Source organism: Ylistrum balloti, unplaced genomic scaffold, assembly GCF_031769215.1.
Source record: "Ylistrum balloti isolate Yb309-2 unplaced genomic scaffold, AGI_CSIRO_Ybal_v1 Utg370038, whole genome shotgun sequence".
In the NCBI taxonomy this organism is placed as follows: Eukaryota; Metazoa; Mollusca; class Bivalvia; order Pectinida; family Pectinidae; genus Ylistrum; species Ylistrum balloti.
This window is the reverse complement of record NW_026782097.1, coordinates 1,044,524-1,060,162: the sequence shown is the minus strand read 5'-3', so window position 1 is coordinate 1,060,162 and position 15,639 is coordinate 1,044,524. Positions and strand designations below refer to the sequence as shown.

Below are 15,639 nucleotides of genomic sequence, written 5' to 3'. Positions count from 1 at the left end.
CCACGGTAAAGATTACTTAGTGGGGTTATTCCACTCCCTTACCCCTCGCCCTTACACAGAGTTCATATTTAAGTAATAAATGGATTCTGATGACAAACTTAACACAAGATAATTCTTAAATGACGAGACTTTGAATCTTGTTCAGCTGAATGGAGACGCCTACCTTTCGGAGTGAGTGGACTTGATGTCGAAGATCTGATTCCTTCTTTTTTGACTCGTCATACCGATGGGTCAGTTCAGTGTACATCTTCAAAAAAAAAAAAATGGAAGGCAATGATTCAGTATACACACACATGAACAAGTGTCCTAGAAGGTGACTTTAAGTGCATCAATGTTATGTAAAATGACTTATTGTACATAAACAATATGTAAAGCAACTTAATTTACATCAAGGATATGTAAAGTGACTTACTTACATCAAGATGATGTACAGTTACTTTTTAAACGTCAATGATGTAAACAGAGACTTAACTTACATCAACAATATGAAAAGTGACTTAATTTACATCAACAATATATAGAATTACTTAATGTACTTAAACAATATAACTAGCAATTTTATTCACATCAACACCAATAATGTACAGTGACCTAATTAGAATTAACAATGTGTGCAGAGTAGGTCAAGGTCATTCAGTTGACAAAACTTAAAAGGATTTTGTCTTAGTATTGGCCAAATAATATGACCTTTGACCTGAAGTTATGACATCAGATTGAAAATGACCAAATGGAAGCCTCACCATGACATAAGCTGACTAATTCTCTGGACAGATAGGTTAAAAATACCACACTACCACTAATGAAAACAAAAACAGAACCAGCTTAAGAACAACAAATTATTTCCCACCATACCACAAATTTTTTTCTGTCTTTGCCAACACATGTTGTCTAACAACTGTTGGAGGATACCCCAATAACAATATAATTACCACGTCATCGACAGGGTACGCTTACAAGTATATCACCTCCTTAATGTAAGAGGTGATTTAACAGTCTGGAACATCTTTATCTATTAACATCCTTCTATATTGTACTCTCTGAAACCGTAGCTACATTTCATCTAAAATCAGTTTAAATTGTAAATTGGCTTTGAGTTTGAATTATAAATTGGCTTGAAGTTTGGGTATCCCATTGCCACAGTTTTTCTCAATTTAGTCCAGGGCAGGCAACATATTTGTTAGAACTAAAAAGAATCATTAAGATCGAACAGCTCATTTCTGTTAGTAAGATTACATGATCTGTTTACATCACTTAACACAAAGTACTATTTTATAAACTTTCAAGATTCAAACAATTGGACACCAATGATTTTGAGGAAATGATTTGCTAAGACAAACAAATTGATGAAATCCTAACCAACTGCCTTATATTTAACATCCATGAGATCAAATCAAGGACTGGCAGGGCGAAATTTCAAAGAAACTAGAAAATGTCTGTAAGACATGAATGCCCCCGACCCCCCATGTGAAATAATAGTGAAAGGTCCGAAAGAGATGATTTTGTTAATTTGTATGCAACTATGTATAACTTAAGTTTCATACTTAAATTGACAAGTTGATTTAACATACATGAATTTGGAATTTTGTTCCGGCCATAAAAATGGCGGGGGCATAAAAAATTGTAACACAATATCAATTGGAGTAGAAATCATTTCTATATCATTATTAGAATGATTCCAATGTTTAGTAAATTGAATTCCAAAACTAGATATATATATACACAGTAAAACCCCACTTCCTAGAACCTGTATTACCTTAATATCCCTATTTGTCTGACCGATTGCCTGGTTTTGACTGTTTGATTATATATTCCTTGTCATATAACCTTGGATGGCTTGAACCCTTACATCTTGATGACTTTGTATTCCTTGAACTAAAATTTTTCCCAATCCCCTTTTGATGCTTATTGTATTGTACTGGTTCAGATCACTCCAGCATGTAAACACATTTACCCATAAGGACAACAAATAATAATGGGATTCAAAGTGATATGATTACATATCTGTACTGCCATCTGTTACATTACATTTTTGGGAATGTTTCATATAAATTTGTATTTAAGATTGATGAAGAAAACCCAAATGATGTTCAAACATAAGTTTGTTTTTAAAGTAAAACCAAATTACATACCTTTATAGATTTTTTAGCATATCAGGCAAATTAATAAAAAATGAAATCAACATCTTAATGTCATTTGAATTTGTTGAAATAAGACAATGCCAAAGTATTCATCATTCTATCATCATTCTCAGCGATGTATTTTTTGCATGGTCATCATAAATGAACAATGCCCAACACACCAAATTTTACAAATTTCTCCTCCAAGAAATTCAAAATATTGAAATGATAAATTAGACAAATTTTGAGGCAATCATTAATAAGACTGATCACAGAATAGAGCACTGAATAAAGTAATTCAAAGACAGTTGTCAGGAATGACTGCAACATGATAACCTTTAACCCCTATTCCTCACGGTATTGGTCCCAAGGAGTTAGATTTTTCAGGGGTTTATACTGTATCTATTTTACCTGGCAATATTTCTTGCAGAAATAGATATAACTAACACACTGCCTCAGGTAGCCATTTGTCGTTGCAAGACTTTGTTTTCAGTCTTTCACTGTTAAATAAGTTCATTTATGAAAATTAAGCTAATGAGAAGTAAAGGAAATGTTAATAAGATTAGACCCAAAGACTGTCGTGGTGGGTTGTAGTGTATTGTTGATTGTTGTGGTATGTTGTGGTGTGTTGTAGAGTGTTGTAGTGTGTTGTGGTATGTTGTAGAGTGTTGTTGACTGTTGTAGTGTGTTGCAGTATATTTAAGTGTGTTGTGGTGTGTTGTTGTGTGTTGTAGTGTATTGTTGGTTGTTGTGGTGTGTTTTGGTGTCTTGTGGTGTGTTGTGGGGTGTTGGGGTGTGTTGTAGTGTATTGTTGATTGTTGTGGTCTGTTGTAGATTGTTGTGTGTAGATTGTTGTGGTATGTTGTGGTGTGTTGTAGATTGTTGTGGTGTGTTGTGGTGTGTTGTAGTGTATTGTTGATTGTTGTGGTGTGTTGTAGTGTATTGTTGATTATTGTGGTGTGTTGTAGTGTATTGTTGATTGTTGTGGTCTGTTGTGGTATGTTGTGGTGTGTTGTAGATTGTTGTGGTGTGTTGTAGTGTATTGTTGATTGTTGTGTTGTGGTGTGTTGTGGTGTGTTGTAATGTGTTGTAGTGTATTGTTGATTGTTGTGGTGTTATGTGTTGTGGTGTGTTGTGGTGGGGTGATGTGTATTGTTGATTGTTGTGGTGTGTTGTAGTGTATTGTTGATTGTTGTGGTGTGTTGTGTTGTGGTGTGTTGTGGTGTGTTGTGGTGGGGTGATGTGTATTGTTGATTGTTGTGGTGTGTTGTGTTGTGGTGTGTTGTGGTGTGTTGTGTTGTGGTGTGGTGTGTTGTAGTGTATTGTTGCTTGTTGTGGTCTGTTGTGGTATGTTGTGATGTGTTGTAGATTGTTGTGGTGTGTTGTAGTGTATTGTAGATTGTTGTGGTGTGTTGTGGTGTGTTGTAGTGTATTGTAGATTGTTGTGGTGTGTTGTAGATTGTTGTGGTGTGTTGTGGTGTGTTGTGGTGTGTTGTAGTGTATTGTTGATTGTTGTAGTGTGTTGTGGTATGTTGTGATGTGTTGTAGATTGTTGTGGTGTGTTGTAGTGTATTGTAGATTGTTGTAGTGTGTTGTAGTGTATTGTAGATTGTTGTGGTCTGTTGTGGTATGTTGTGATGTGTTGTAGATTGTTGTGGTATGTTGTAGTGTATTGTTGATTGTTGTAGTGTGTTGTAGTGTATTGTTGATTGTTGTAGTGTATTGTAGATTGTTGTGGTGTGTTGTAGTGTATTGTAGTGTATTGTTGATTGTTGTGGTCTGTTGTGGTATGTTGTGATGTGTTGTAGATTGTTGTGGTGTGTTGTAGTGTATTATAGATTGTTGTGGTGTGTTGTAGTGTATTGCAGATTGTTGTGGTATGTTGTAGTGTATTGTAGATTGTTGTGGTATGTTGTAGTGTATTGTTGATTGTTGTAGTGTGTTGTAGTGTATTGTTGATTGTTGTAGTGTGTTGTTGATTGTTGTGGTGTGTTGTAGTGTATTGTAGATTGTTGTGGTATGTTGTAGTGTATTGTAGATTGTTGTAGTGTGTTGTAGTGTATTGTTGATTGTTGTAGTGTGTTGTAGTGTATTGTTGATTGTTGTAGTGTATTGTTGATTGTTGTGGTATGTTGTAGTGTATTGTTGATTGTTGTAGTGTGTTGTAGTGTATTGTTGATTGTTGTAGTGTGTTGTGGTGTGTTGTGGTGTGCTGTAGTATGCTGTGGTGTGTTTTTATATGTTGTGGTGGATTTTTATGTGTTGTATTAGGTTGTGATGGTGGGTTGTGGTGTGTTGTGGTTGGTTGTGGTGTGTTGTGGTTGGTTGTGGTGTGTTGTGCTGGGTTCCTAAATAACTGAATTCTTACTTCGTCACCAAATGGTAACCAAGATTACAAAGGTCTGAATTCCTCATTAATAGTAACTTACAAAAAGATTCTAAATTCAACATTACTTGTAACAAATGTAAACAGAGTTTAAATTCCTCATCAATTATAGTCCACCACATAACCAAAGCATAATACCCTATCCAGGGTAACATACAAAATCATGGTCTGAATTCCTCACCAATGGTAGCCGAGGTAACTAGGGTCTGAATTCCTCACCAATGGTAACCTAAGTATCTAGGATCTGAATTCCTCACCAATGGTAACCTAGGTAACTAGGATCTGAATTCCTCACCAATGGTAACCTAAGTAACTGGGGTCTGAATTTCTCACCAATGGTAACCTAAGTAACTGGGGTCTGAATTCCTCACCAATGGTAAACCTAAGTATCTAGGATCTGAATTCCTCACCAATGGTAACCTAGGTAACTAGGATCTGAATTCCTCACCAATGGTAACCTAGGTAACTAGGGTCTGAATTCCTCACCAATGGTAACCTTAGTAACTTGGGTCTGAATTCCTCACCAATGGTAACCTATACAGATTTAACTAGGGTCTAAATTCCTTATCACAAATATATAATCATGGCAATCTATTACACTCAGAAGGTAGATGTTTAATGCTTATGGCCAAATATATATGAGAATAAATACTCTATTTCAGGGGTTTTCCCTGTTAGAGGTCCCAAAGGCAGGAAATGGTGAAGGAAGCTATAATGATACAGTAGCCCTGCAAGCACTCTGAAAAATCATTTTTACAACATGTGTACACATGTGAATCTGGTTAAGTTACAGCCTAGTAAATCTCTGTGACTAGATAGTAATTAAAGGAGACCACATGACCTTACACACGACTCCAACAAAAACTACACAGGAAGTTGGTAATACCGCAATAGTCATCACACTTCAATTAAACTTGGAGCTTGGAGTGGAGCGACAATCCCTTGAAACAAGTGATAAAATAATAAATCTTCAAAATAAAGTAATGCTTCAAGACTTGGTAACATGTATATCACAGCACTACCAGGTGGGCCGTCTTCACGCACCCAAGCCAGGCGCTATGACGCTGTCACTCCAGATAGAACTCTTTTTCTCTGAGAGATTACACAACACAATGATAACACAGCTCAAGTATCGTAGACAAGATCACTATTAAAATTTCTCCCCAGGCAAAGTTTCCTATCTCAATCTGGCATATTGATACACTTAGTTTTACGTACACAGACTTATACAACATATACTTGACAAATGGTAATCACACGTGTCTCATCTTAGCCAAAAGTGTGGTACAAAAATTTGTGCTCTTTGAAATGCAGAAAATTTGTGGTACTTCAAGAAATATCTAATAAAAAACCAAAGACGATTTCTTGAAGACATTACCATAGTCATGAAGTATTCCATCGTTTAATGACAGAACACAGATTGACACTAATTCACTACAATAAAATCTATGAAAGATTCCCTTCATAACACATTCAAACCAACATCTGGTTAAAAATATAGTTCATGTTTCTAATTAGCTTCATTTCATTTCACCAAACAATTTCTGATAATTTCAGCATCCGGTTCTGAGAAAATGACATTATTATGTTCAGAAAGGATCAAAAGTTAGCAATAAAACTTGATAAAACCAAAGTACTGAACTCCTCAATGACAAAACCAATAAGCAACAAGAGGCCCAAGGGGCCTACTTGCTCACCTGGCAATCTAGCTATTTAGCCATTTAATAAAGAATTTTAAATATGACAAATAATTTCTGATAAAATTAAGTCTATTTGTTCTAGATGAGTTATGTTGGATTTTGGACCAATACGAAAAAAAAAGCTTTGGTCAGGGCACTCTCAGGATCACTTCATGCACGTTTGATATCATGACCACTCCCTGATAATGTTTCAGGCCAAATTTGGTTGAAATTTACTTCGGCATTAAGAAGGAGTAGTGTTTTTGAACAAATTGTTGCCTGACTTCCCCTTTTTGGGAACCCATCCCCAGTCCCTCGGGGTCAAATCAACTTTCTGAATTTAAAAATTATTTGCCAACCATTACTAAAGCTACAGACAAAATTTGTATGAAATCCATTTAAGCAATAAGGAAGAGCAGCATTTTGAAGCAAAGTATTGTTTAACTACCCTTTTGGGGCCCCATCCCCAGATCCTTAGGGGTCGAATCAACTCTCTAAATTATGAAATGATCCCCCACCCCAAAATGATGTTTCAAACTAAATTTGGTTGTAATTCACCTAGGTGTTATGCATGAGCAGTGTTTTAAAGGAAACGAATACAGACAGGGCACGATGACAGATGATGCATGATAGCCATAAATTGCTTCAATCCATACTTGGGCAATATCCAAGTACAGAAGAAGGAATTTTAAGACTTTACATTTCTCCAATACGGCCCCATTTCCCCTGCCCTAGGGAGCCAAGATGCACTATTTATATAGAACTGATTCTCCTTCACCAAAAATACTGCCCAATTTACGCAAAAATCTACTCGTTGCTATAGGAGGAGTAGGGTTTCAAAGAACTTGCTCTCTATTTGTTTTAGGGGCCCTCCATCTCTGGCCCCTGGGAGCTGAAAACCATTTCTTGCTTACCCTTCACCTCAGGATGCTTCTGATCAAATTGGGCAAAATCCAATCATTCCTACAGGAGGAGTAGGATTTTAAAGAATTTACCGTAATTCCTTTATTGGGACCCACCCCTACTTCCCCAGTAGGCCAAATCTAAAATCTACACATGACTATTCTCCTTCACCTAAGTATGCTTCAGACAATTTGGGCAATATCCATTCATTCCTACTTGAGAAATAGGATCTGAAAGAACTTGTAAACTTTCCCCTGTTGGGCCCCACACTTCTGGCCCTTGAGGGCCGAGAACCAATATTTAAGAACCCTTGCCTTGCCTTCCCCCATGGATGCTTCTGACCAAATTTGGTCAAAATCTATTTTGTCATTCATGACCAATAGCAATTTGTATTAAAAAATTGACGGATGCCAGATGCCAAACCATAGCACAAGCTCATTGGCCCTTCAGACCAGGTGAATGACAATAAAATTTAAAATTTTTGTTAGGGGGTACATTTTATGCAAAGGGTATGCACAAAAAGCACTCTGATACTTTTTTAGTAGGAAGGTACTTTTTATGCATGACAATGGGCAAACAGTATATAATGGAGATCTTAGGTATGATACTCACATCCTGGACAGATGTAGCTTCCATACAGTAGGCATCCTCTGCATTCTTCATCACTGTAAACAAGTTACAACATCATGTTGTAAACAAACTGCCTTATTTGTTTGTTCTTTATTGATTTCTCATTTTTATACACACATATGCAAATTGCACTTCATTCCCCATCCCAATTAAAGTTTTATGTTTCTTACATTAACTTACCAGGGAATGCCTTTTTTTCGTTATTCTTTACATTTTAATGCCTTTCTGTATAACTTGTAAAGTACACGACCTAAGTTATTATGGTCAATCTGAACATCATTCATTCACTTTCCTGATTTTCGCTAAAGACTGGTTTGCTTACTTTTTTGAGTGTCCTGCTGTAGAGACTGGAGCTGCCTGATGAGATCTGCCTGTTGACTGGAATGTTCAGTCAGCTGATTATGGCTGCCCCATAGCTCAGATAATTCCTTCCTAAAGGGTCAGATTTATTCATATCGTAAATGCATCTATTTGCTCAGAAAATATTTCAATTTAGCAATGGGTACTGTATATGATGAAATATCATTTCAATTTAACTTAAGCCAGTTTCACACTATTGTCTATAACATAACTGAAGTTAAATGATATAATTTTAGGTAAAATTTAACAACAGACAAAAATAAGTTTTATTTAAGAGTGAAAATAATCTTAGGTGTTTTTCTGTGTAGAGCTGAAAGAAAAATTTTCTGAGTATTCAGCTAATGCTCCAACACAACGGCTCCTGTACAGGTGTACAGATTCCAGGTGAGATAACCAAATGCAATACATGTTTTACCTGATGTTTTCCAACTCTTGGTTTTTGAACTCTGTCTCTTTGTGACTTTGTTTTAGCTGTGAGTCGTATCGTCTCAATAACTTTTTAGAATCCTCCAGCTGTTCAAATGACAGAAGACATTATATTACTGAGAATGGAAACGTCACACCAAATTTCTAAAATCCAAAGTTTCTAAACAAGGATTCATTAAAGAGAAATTATCATGAAATATTTGTTATGTAGAATTTCTGTCGTAAAGATTATGATGCACGACATACAACGTGAACGCACAATGCACGACACTGTACAAAAGGGGATCTGAATAGGTCACACGGAGACTTTGTCTCAGGTGACTTAAAAACGCAGTCAACAACAATGTTGTTAAACAGAATAACAGATCATTAGATCTAATTATTTGTCAACACCCTGATGATGAAATTTCACAACAATGAAACAGACGACACAGGAAACATACCTCTCCAATAATGCCCTCAAATCTAGAGACCTTTTCCAAGACATCTGCTTCCAGCATCTGTTGATGAAAAATGAAAAATAACATTTCTAATGTCATTTCCTCAGTCCAAGGGAAGTGTAGCCTTTTCTGAAATGGAAACTATACAAACCTTGAAAATGTCACCACTAGACTCAGGTCAAGTTTGCAACATGATCTGATCAAGTCACACCAGACACCAGATTCTAACATGGATTACTGAAGATAAGTTAAAGTTAAAGAATTGTAAGCCAAGTCATGGTTATAAGAATTTTAATGCTGTCACTGGAATTATTACATATGATTGAAATGGTCACTTTACAAGGTAAGGTCAAGGTTGTCATCAATATGATAAGGTAAAGGCTGTCATCCCAATGACAAGAGGCCCACAGGCCTTAAAGGTCATCTGACTATAAAGACCTATGTATGAAAGAGGCCAAATAGGCCTAAAATGAATTGCTCAATTACATTACAATTTACATAGAAAACTGGTTGGTTCATAGAGACTTTTTCTGCAAACTTACAATCATATTCTTTATATATGCACTACACAAAAGTCATTACTCTAAACTCTTTAGTCTGTTGGTTATTGAGACAGAGTTGCTTATGCATTTCAAAACATCTGACACCTGTGACCTTGACAGGTCAAGGTGAACAAACTTGGTAGCCCTCCATATCAGCATGCTACAGGACCAATATCAGCTTTTATTACCTTTTGGTATTTGAGAAAATGTTGTTTCAATATTTCAACACATTTTACCCCTGTGACCTTGAAAGTGGGTCAAGGTAATTAATTTTTACAAACTTGATAGCTCTTCATCCCATCATACTTCAGGCTAATATCAGCACCCTGGGTCTTTTGATTTTTGAGAAAAATTATTCTAACATTTTAACATATTTCAGCCCTGTGATCTTGGAAGCGGTTCAAGGTCATCTATATAAACAAACTTTGTACCCATTCATACCATCACGCTATGTACCTAAATTCACCACCCAGGGCCAATTGGTTATTGAGAAGAAGTTGTTTAAAGCTTTTAACATATTTGACCCCTGTGACCTTGAAAGTAGGTCAAGGACACCCTATTGTGCACGATGACAGACGACATGTGATGGCTATAGGTTATCCTGAGCCTTCAGGTCAGATGACCTAATAAGGTGAAGGTTATTGCCTGAGAAATCAGGTAAAGGTCGTCATCCAAGATATGAGGTAAAAGTAGTCATTACAGTTTTAAAGTCCAGGTTGTCATCTGAATTATAAGGTCAAGGTTGTCCTCAAAAAGATAATGTTAACATTACCATCAATATTTTAAGAGAAGGTCAAGGTTGTAACCAGGTATTTGACATCTTTTTATTTCACTCCTGGAGTCAAATACTGTAGAAAAATAACTCTCAAAGTAACAAAGTTTACAAAAGGAGTGGCAATTTTGGTTTATTGGTCTTAGACGGTTTATCATTGTCCCTGATGGAGTGAAGCCTTTTTCGATGGAATCTGTCCCAGATGGATTCAGCCTAGTTAAGGTTAAGATATTAACTTATCATCATCAGTGGTAGACACTAGATGATTGAACGTCCTGACAGATAAAATACCATAGGGGCCCTAATGACAAATGTTTTGACGTACACCAGTGCAGTTCAGTGTAGGGCAACAGTGGACAAACTGACCTTATTCTTTAAGTCATTGTGTTCATTCCTGAAGATGAAAAATCCTGAAGAAAGATCTGTGAGTTCCTGAATCACTTACCAACTGGCACAGTGTGCCTCCAAAGAGATATTATCATGAAGGTATTCACTTACTAACAATTACAGACATAATCTGCTGGTACAACAGTTTTTGGTCAATTACTACAGATTATGTGTATATCTGTCAATCCTCCTAGCCATCTATCTATTTTGTATTTAGCTCTATGTCTGTGATGTTGTGGTGGTAAACTAATACTTTGTCTACATGTTGTGTTTAATTTTGATACTTTGGCTAAATGTTGTGTTTCACTCCAATACTTTGTCCAGATGTTGTTTCACTCCAATACTTTGTCTAGATGTTGTGTTTCACTCCAATACTTTGTCTAGATGTTGTGTTTCACTCCAATACTTTGTCCAGATGTTGTTTCACTCCAATACTTTGTCTAGATGTTGTGTTTCACTCCAATACTTTGTCTAGATGTTGTGTTTCACTCCAATACTTTGTCTAGATGTTGTTTCACTCCAATACTTTGTCTAGATGTTGTGTTTCACTCCAATACTTTGTCTAGACGTTGTGTTTAACTCTGATACTTTGTCTAGATGTTGTGTTTAACTCTGATACTTTGTCTAGATGTTGTGTTTCACTCCAATACTTTGTCTAGATGTTGTGTTTAACTCTGATACTTTGTCTAGATGTTGTGTTTAACTCTGATACTTTGTCTAGATGTTGTGTCTCACTCCAATACTTTGTCTAGATGTTTTGTCTCACTCCAATACTTTGTCTAGATGTTGTGTTTAACTCCAATACTTTGTCTAGATGTTGTGTTTAACTCCAATACTTTGTCTAGATGTTGTGTTTAACCCCAATACTTTGTCTAGATGTTGTGTTTAACTCTGATACTTTGTCTAGATGTTGTGTCTCACTCCAATACTTTGTCTAGATGTTGTGTTTCACTCCAATACTTTGTCTAGATGTTATGTTTAACTCTGATACTTTGTCTAGATATTCTACACAGACTTCACATGTAGTTTCTCTATATCAATAAAACAGGACTGTGGTTATACATGTGTTTTAGAAACATTTTGTGGTTTGAGTGATCTTTCACTGTTGCACTTGACAATGGAGGTCTGTATTATTACCATGAGGTGGTCCTTCTCTTTAGTCAAATACAATAAAGAACAAAGAACAAACAAGAGGCATAAAGGGTCTGATTTGCTAACTGCAAGTTTTCTAGTCTTCTTTATAAATACATCATTTATTTTCATCCTATAAAAATGTACAAGTAAATGCTGACTAGTACTCGGATACTTGAATACCCACAAGTTTAAATAATCAAATATCAAGATCACAAGTTGAGTTATTCATCAACCTGTAGTATGTTTACTTTTGAGGAATTTGTATGAAAATAATTGTCAATTTGAACTATACAATTGTAATTCATTATTATCTGTGTCATCAATGGAACTGCAATTCCTTAACCAAAATACACACAGTGAAAATATTTCAATTTTTATTGGCGTTAAGCTGAGGCTGGTGCAGCCATCTTCCTTTTCACTGCTCATTTTTTTCTTTAGCAAATGATTTTATTATACTTGATTTCTATCACATCATTATGATGTTGAATTGATCTGGTAAATCCTGTGACTGGAAGGGTTAAATCACTGCATTGCCCTTGTATACAGTTAAAGGATAGAGATTGCAGTTTTTCTATGTTGTGACCACAAACTTGGTGAACTGGAAGATTACACCCAATGATCTGTTGTTGGTTGTGATGCTATAGATAAGACTTCCTTCGATATTTTTTGACTGAACGAGTTGACTGTTAATAACCCTTCAACTTGAAACCAGTGGTCATGAACAGTCCCCTGAGTATCAGACTTTTCAACCTCAGGGAACTCTGAAATAAAACACTCTATGCTGTTGTAGTTGTGTCTTTGGTCAACATATTTTACTCCAACTGTTCCATAGATACCATGCAAAGGACCTTCTGCATGGTGTTCACCGAGGTAGCCACCAGCCACTACAAGGAGACAACACCACAAAATGACCCTGGCTATTCACAGGGCCACAAACCCAACAAACAAATCAACAAATCAAACAAAATGACAAAATGTACTAACCTTAGATTTGTTTTCCAAGTTAGCCTTTTGTGCAACATGATCTGCGAGAGTTTTTTTTGTTGAATCAAGATCGGCATTCAGCTTTTCACAACGAATATGTAGTTCTGAAAACAGAAGCATGTTGTCTTTATGATATAAACAATATTTCATTTCCAACATTTACACATACAAATACAATCACAGATTGACAGGGCAACGCCTTTAATAAATCTAGTTTTTTGACAAGTAAGTGCCACATTGATAATTATTTGATAGAGAAATATTCACACAAATAGCTTTTTTATTGGAAAGTGTTGTACACATAGATACGAGGATATATTGTTCACACAAATAATTTTGTAACAAGAAAATGTGCTTAAGTTCAACACCGACATTTGTTTGACAGGAAAATGTGTTCACACAGGTAGCATTTTGAAAAGGAATCACACAATAATTTTCTTGACAGAAAATTACAGTTTTGCTTTTTTCTTTAACAAGGAAATGCTAATAAAAGGAAATTCTATAAACAGGTCATGCTATTAAAAGTAATTCTTAAAAATCAAAGCTAAAACAATGTTTACTCATCAATATTGATAGACTCAGACACAAAATTTGAATTTTTTTATATAAACTTTTTCCAAAAATAAAAAATCTAGAAATAGGGTACACATCTTCAATTCAGTTTCTATCTTCACATAACAAGTACCTGAACACATCACACTTTCACTTCACACAATTACAATTTGACAGAAGAGAGATAAAGCTAGATCGTTCACTAAAATGTGGGCTGTGTTTTTATCCCACCTTACAGGTCCCGTTCCAGCGAGACGGTAGGATGAATGACGCTATAGCTATTTTAGGACTATTTGACAATACTTCATTCAATTAAGAATGATAAATTTCCCGCTCCTGTGAACGTCTGCTGTCACTCGTCTGCAGAAACATTTGTTTCTATCCCGTCCCCTCAACCAATCTGTGTTGAATCATGATGGATAGGTCCCTGCCGTCCTATCACAAGCACCAACTGTTTTTTACCCCTAGAATCTTCCTGGATATGGAGCCAAGAACTGTAAAACTTTCCTCATACCTGTGCTACAGAGCTTAAGGAAATACTCTACTTTGAATTATATTCCAAAGTTTTGTGCTTGAGTTATCTCCCTTAAACAATCTTACAAAGTACCAGTTATAATATTATCTACCCCTAGATTAGTCATACTTAAAGTACAGTATCTGCTCTTACAGCAGCCAAACTTTCTGTACTCACTAATATCAGTCACATTTATTGTACAATATTTAATCATACATCTACTTCTTGCACAATATTTCATTATACTTGTACAATATCTAATCTAACATCAGTCATATCTAATTTACAATGTCTTATCGTACATCAGTCATAATTATTGTACAATATCTAATCTTACATCTGTCATACTTACTGTACAATATGTAATCATACCTCTGTCATACTTTTGTACGATATATAATCATACATCAGTCAGACTTACTGTACAATATGTAATCATACCTCTGTCACACTTTTGTACGATATATAATCATACATCAGTCAGACTTATTGTACAATATGTAATCATACATGTCATACTTTTGTACAATATGTAATCATACATCTGTCATACTTTTGTACAATATGTAATCATACATCTGTCATACTTTTGTACGATATATAATCATACATCAGTCAGACTTATTGTACAATATGTAATCATACATCTGTCATACTTTTGTACAATATGTAATCATACATCTGTCATACTTTTGTACAATATGTAATCATACATCTGTCATACTTTTGTACAATATGTAATCATACATCTGTCATACTTTTGTACAATATGTAATCATACATCTGTCATACTTTTGTACAATATGTAATCGTACATCAGTCAGACTTACTCTACCGACATACATCAGTCATACTTACTATACTGACTTACATCAGGTATATTTATGCTTATTGTACACTTATAAGTCATTCTTATCACATACTCACTGTAATGTTAAATTTCTTTCGGTGAAATTAACCCAAACATTTTAAGTTACAACATTTTCCATTCTTCGCGATTGAGAATATTATTTACAAGTAACTGATTTCATTGGCATATTTCCAAATTGTGTAAGATGATATTGTGAGAAGGACGTCAGCCATCCAGTCATTTGTAATAAACTATTATTCCAGGTGTACTTGATTAAAAAACTTACCACTGTTCTTTTGCTGAAGATTCTCCACTGTACTGTGATGAAGCTCACTTTTTGTCTTCTCTCGATTTTCAAAACTCTTCAGCTGAAAACATTAAAGAAGATGATTATAAGACTACAGACCCGTACAGTATAGTAAAAGTACATTGCTAGTTGTACAGACCCATACAGTATAGTAAAAGTACATTGCTAGTTGTACAGACCCATACAGTATAGTAAAAGTACATTGCTAGTTATACAGACCCATACAGTATAGTAAAAGTACATTGCTAGTTGTACAGACCCATACAGTATAGTAAAAGTACATTGCTAGTTGTACAGACCCATACAGTATAGTAAAAGTACATTGCTAGTTGTACAGACCCATACAGTATAGTAAAAGTACATTGCTAGTTGTACAGACCCATACAGTATAGTAAAAGTAAAGTACATTGCTTGCTAGTTGTACAGTACAGTATAGTAAAAGTACATTGCTAGACCCATACAGTATAGTAAAAGTACATTGCTAGGTTGTATAGTAAAAGTACATTGCTACCCATACAGTATAGTAAAAGTACATTGCTAGTTGTACAGTATAGTAAAAGTACCTAGTTGTACATACAGTATAGTAAAAGTACATTGCTAGTTGTACAGACCCATACAGTATAGTAAAAGTACATTGCTAGTTGTACAGACCCGTA

General features: G+C 35.3%; 1 protein-coding gene across 2 annotated transcripts in view; it reads right to left on the bottom strand.

The window, feature by feature from the left end:
* The window catches only part of LOC132548996 (centlein-like), an 87,786-nt gene that overhangs the window by 35,475 nt on the left and 36,672 nt on the right, over positions 1–15,639 (bottom strand). For both annotated transcript variants that reach the window (XM_060212906.1, XM_060212905.1), the window contains exons 7-13: positions 14,963–15,044; positions 12,761–12,864; positions 8,945–9,001; positions 8,491–8,588; positions 8,038–8,147; positions 7,698–7,750; positions 164–247 (exon numbers count right to left, since the gene is read on the bottom strand). In XM_060212906.1, coding sequence (XP_060068889.1) covers positions 164–247; positions 7,698–7,750; positions 8,038–8,147; positions 8,491–8,588; positions 8,945–9,001; positions 12,761–12,864; positions 14,963–15,044 — 588 coding nt within the window. The remainder of the gene's footprint in view (positions 1–163; positions 248–7,697; positions 7,751–8,037; positions 8,148–8,490; positions 8,589–8,944; positions 9,002–12,760; positions 12,865–14,962; positions 15,045–15,639) is intronic.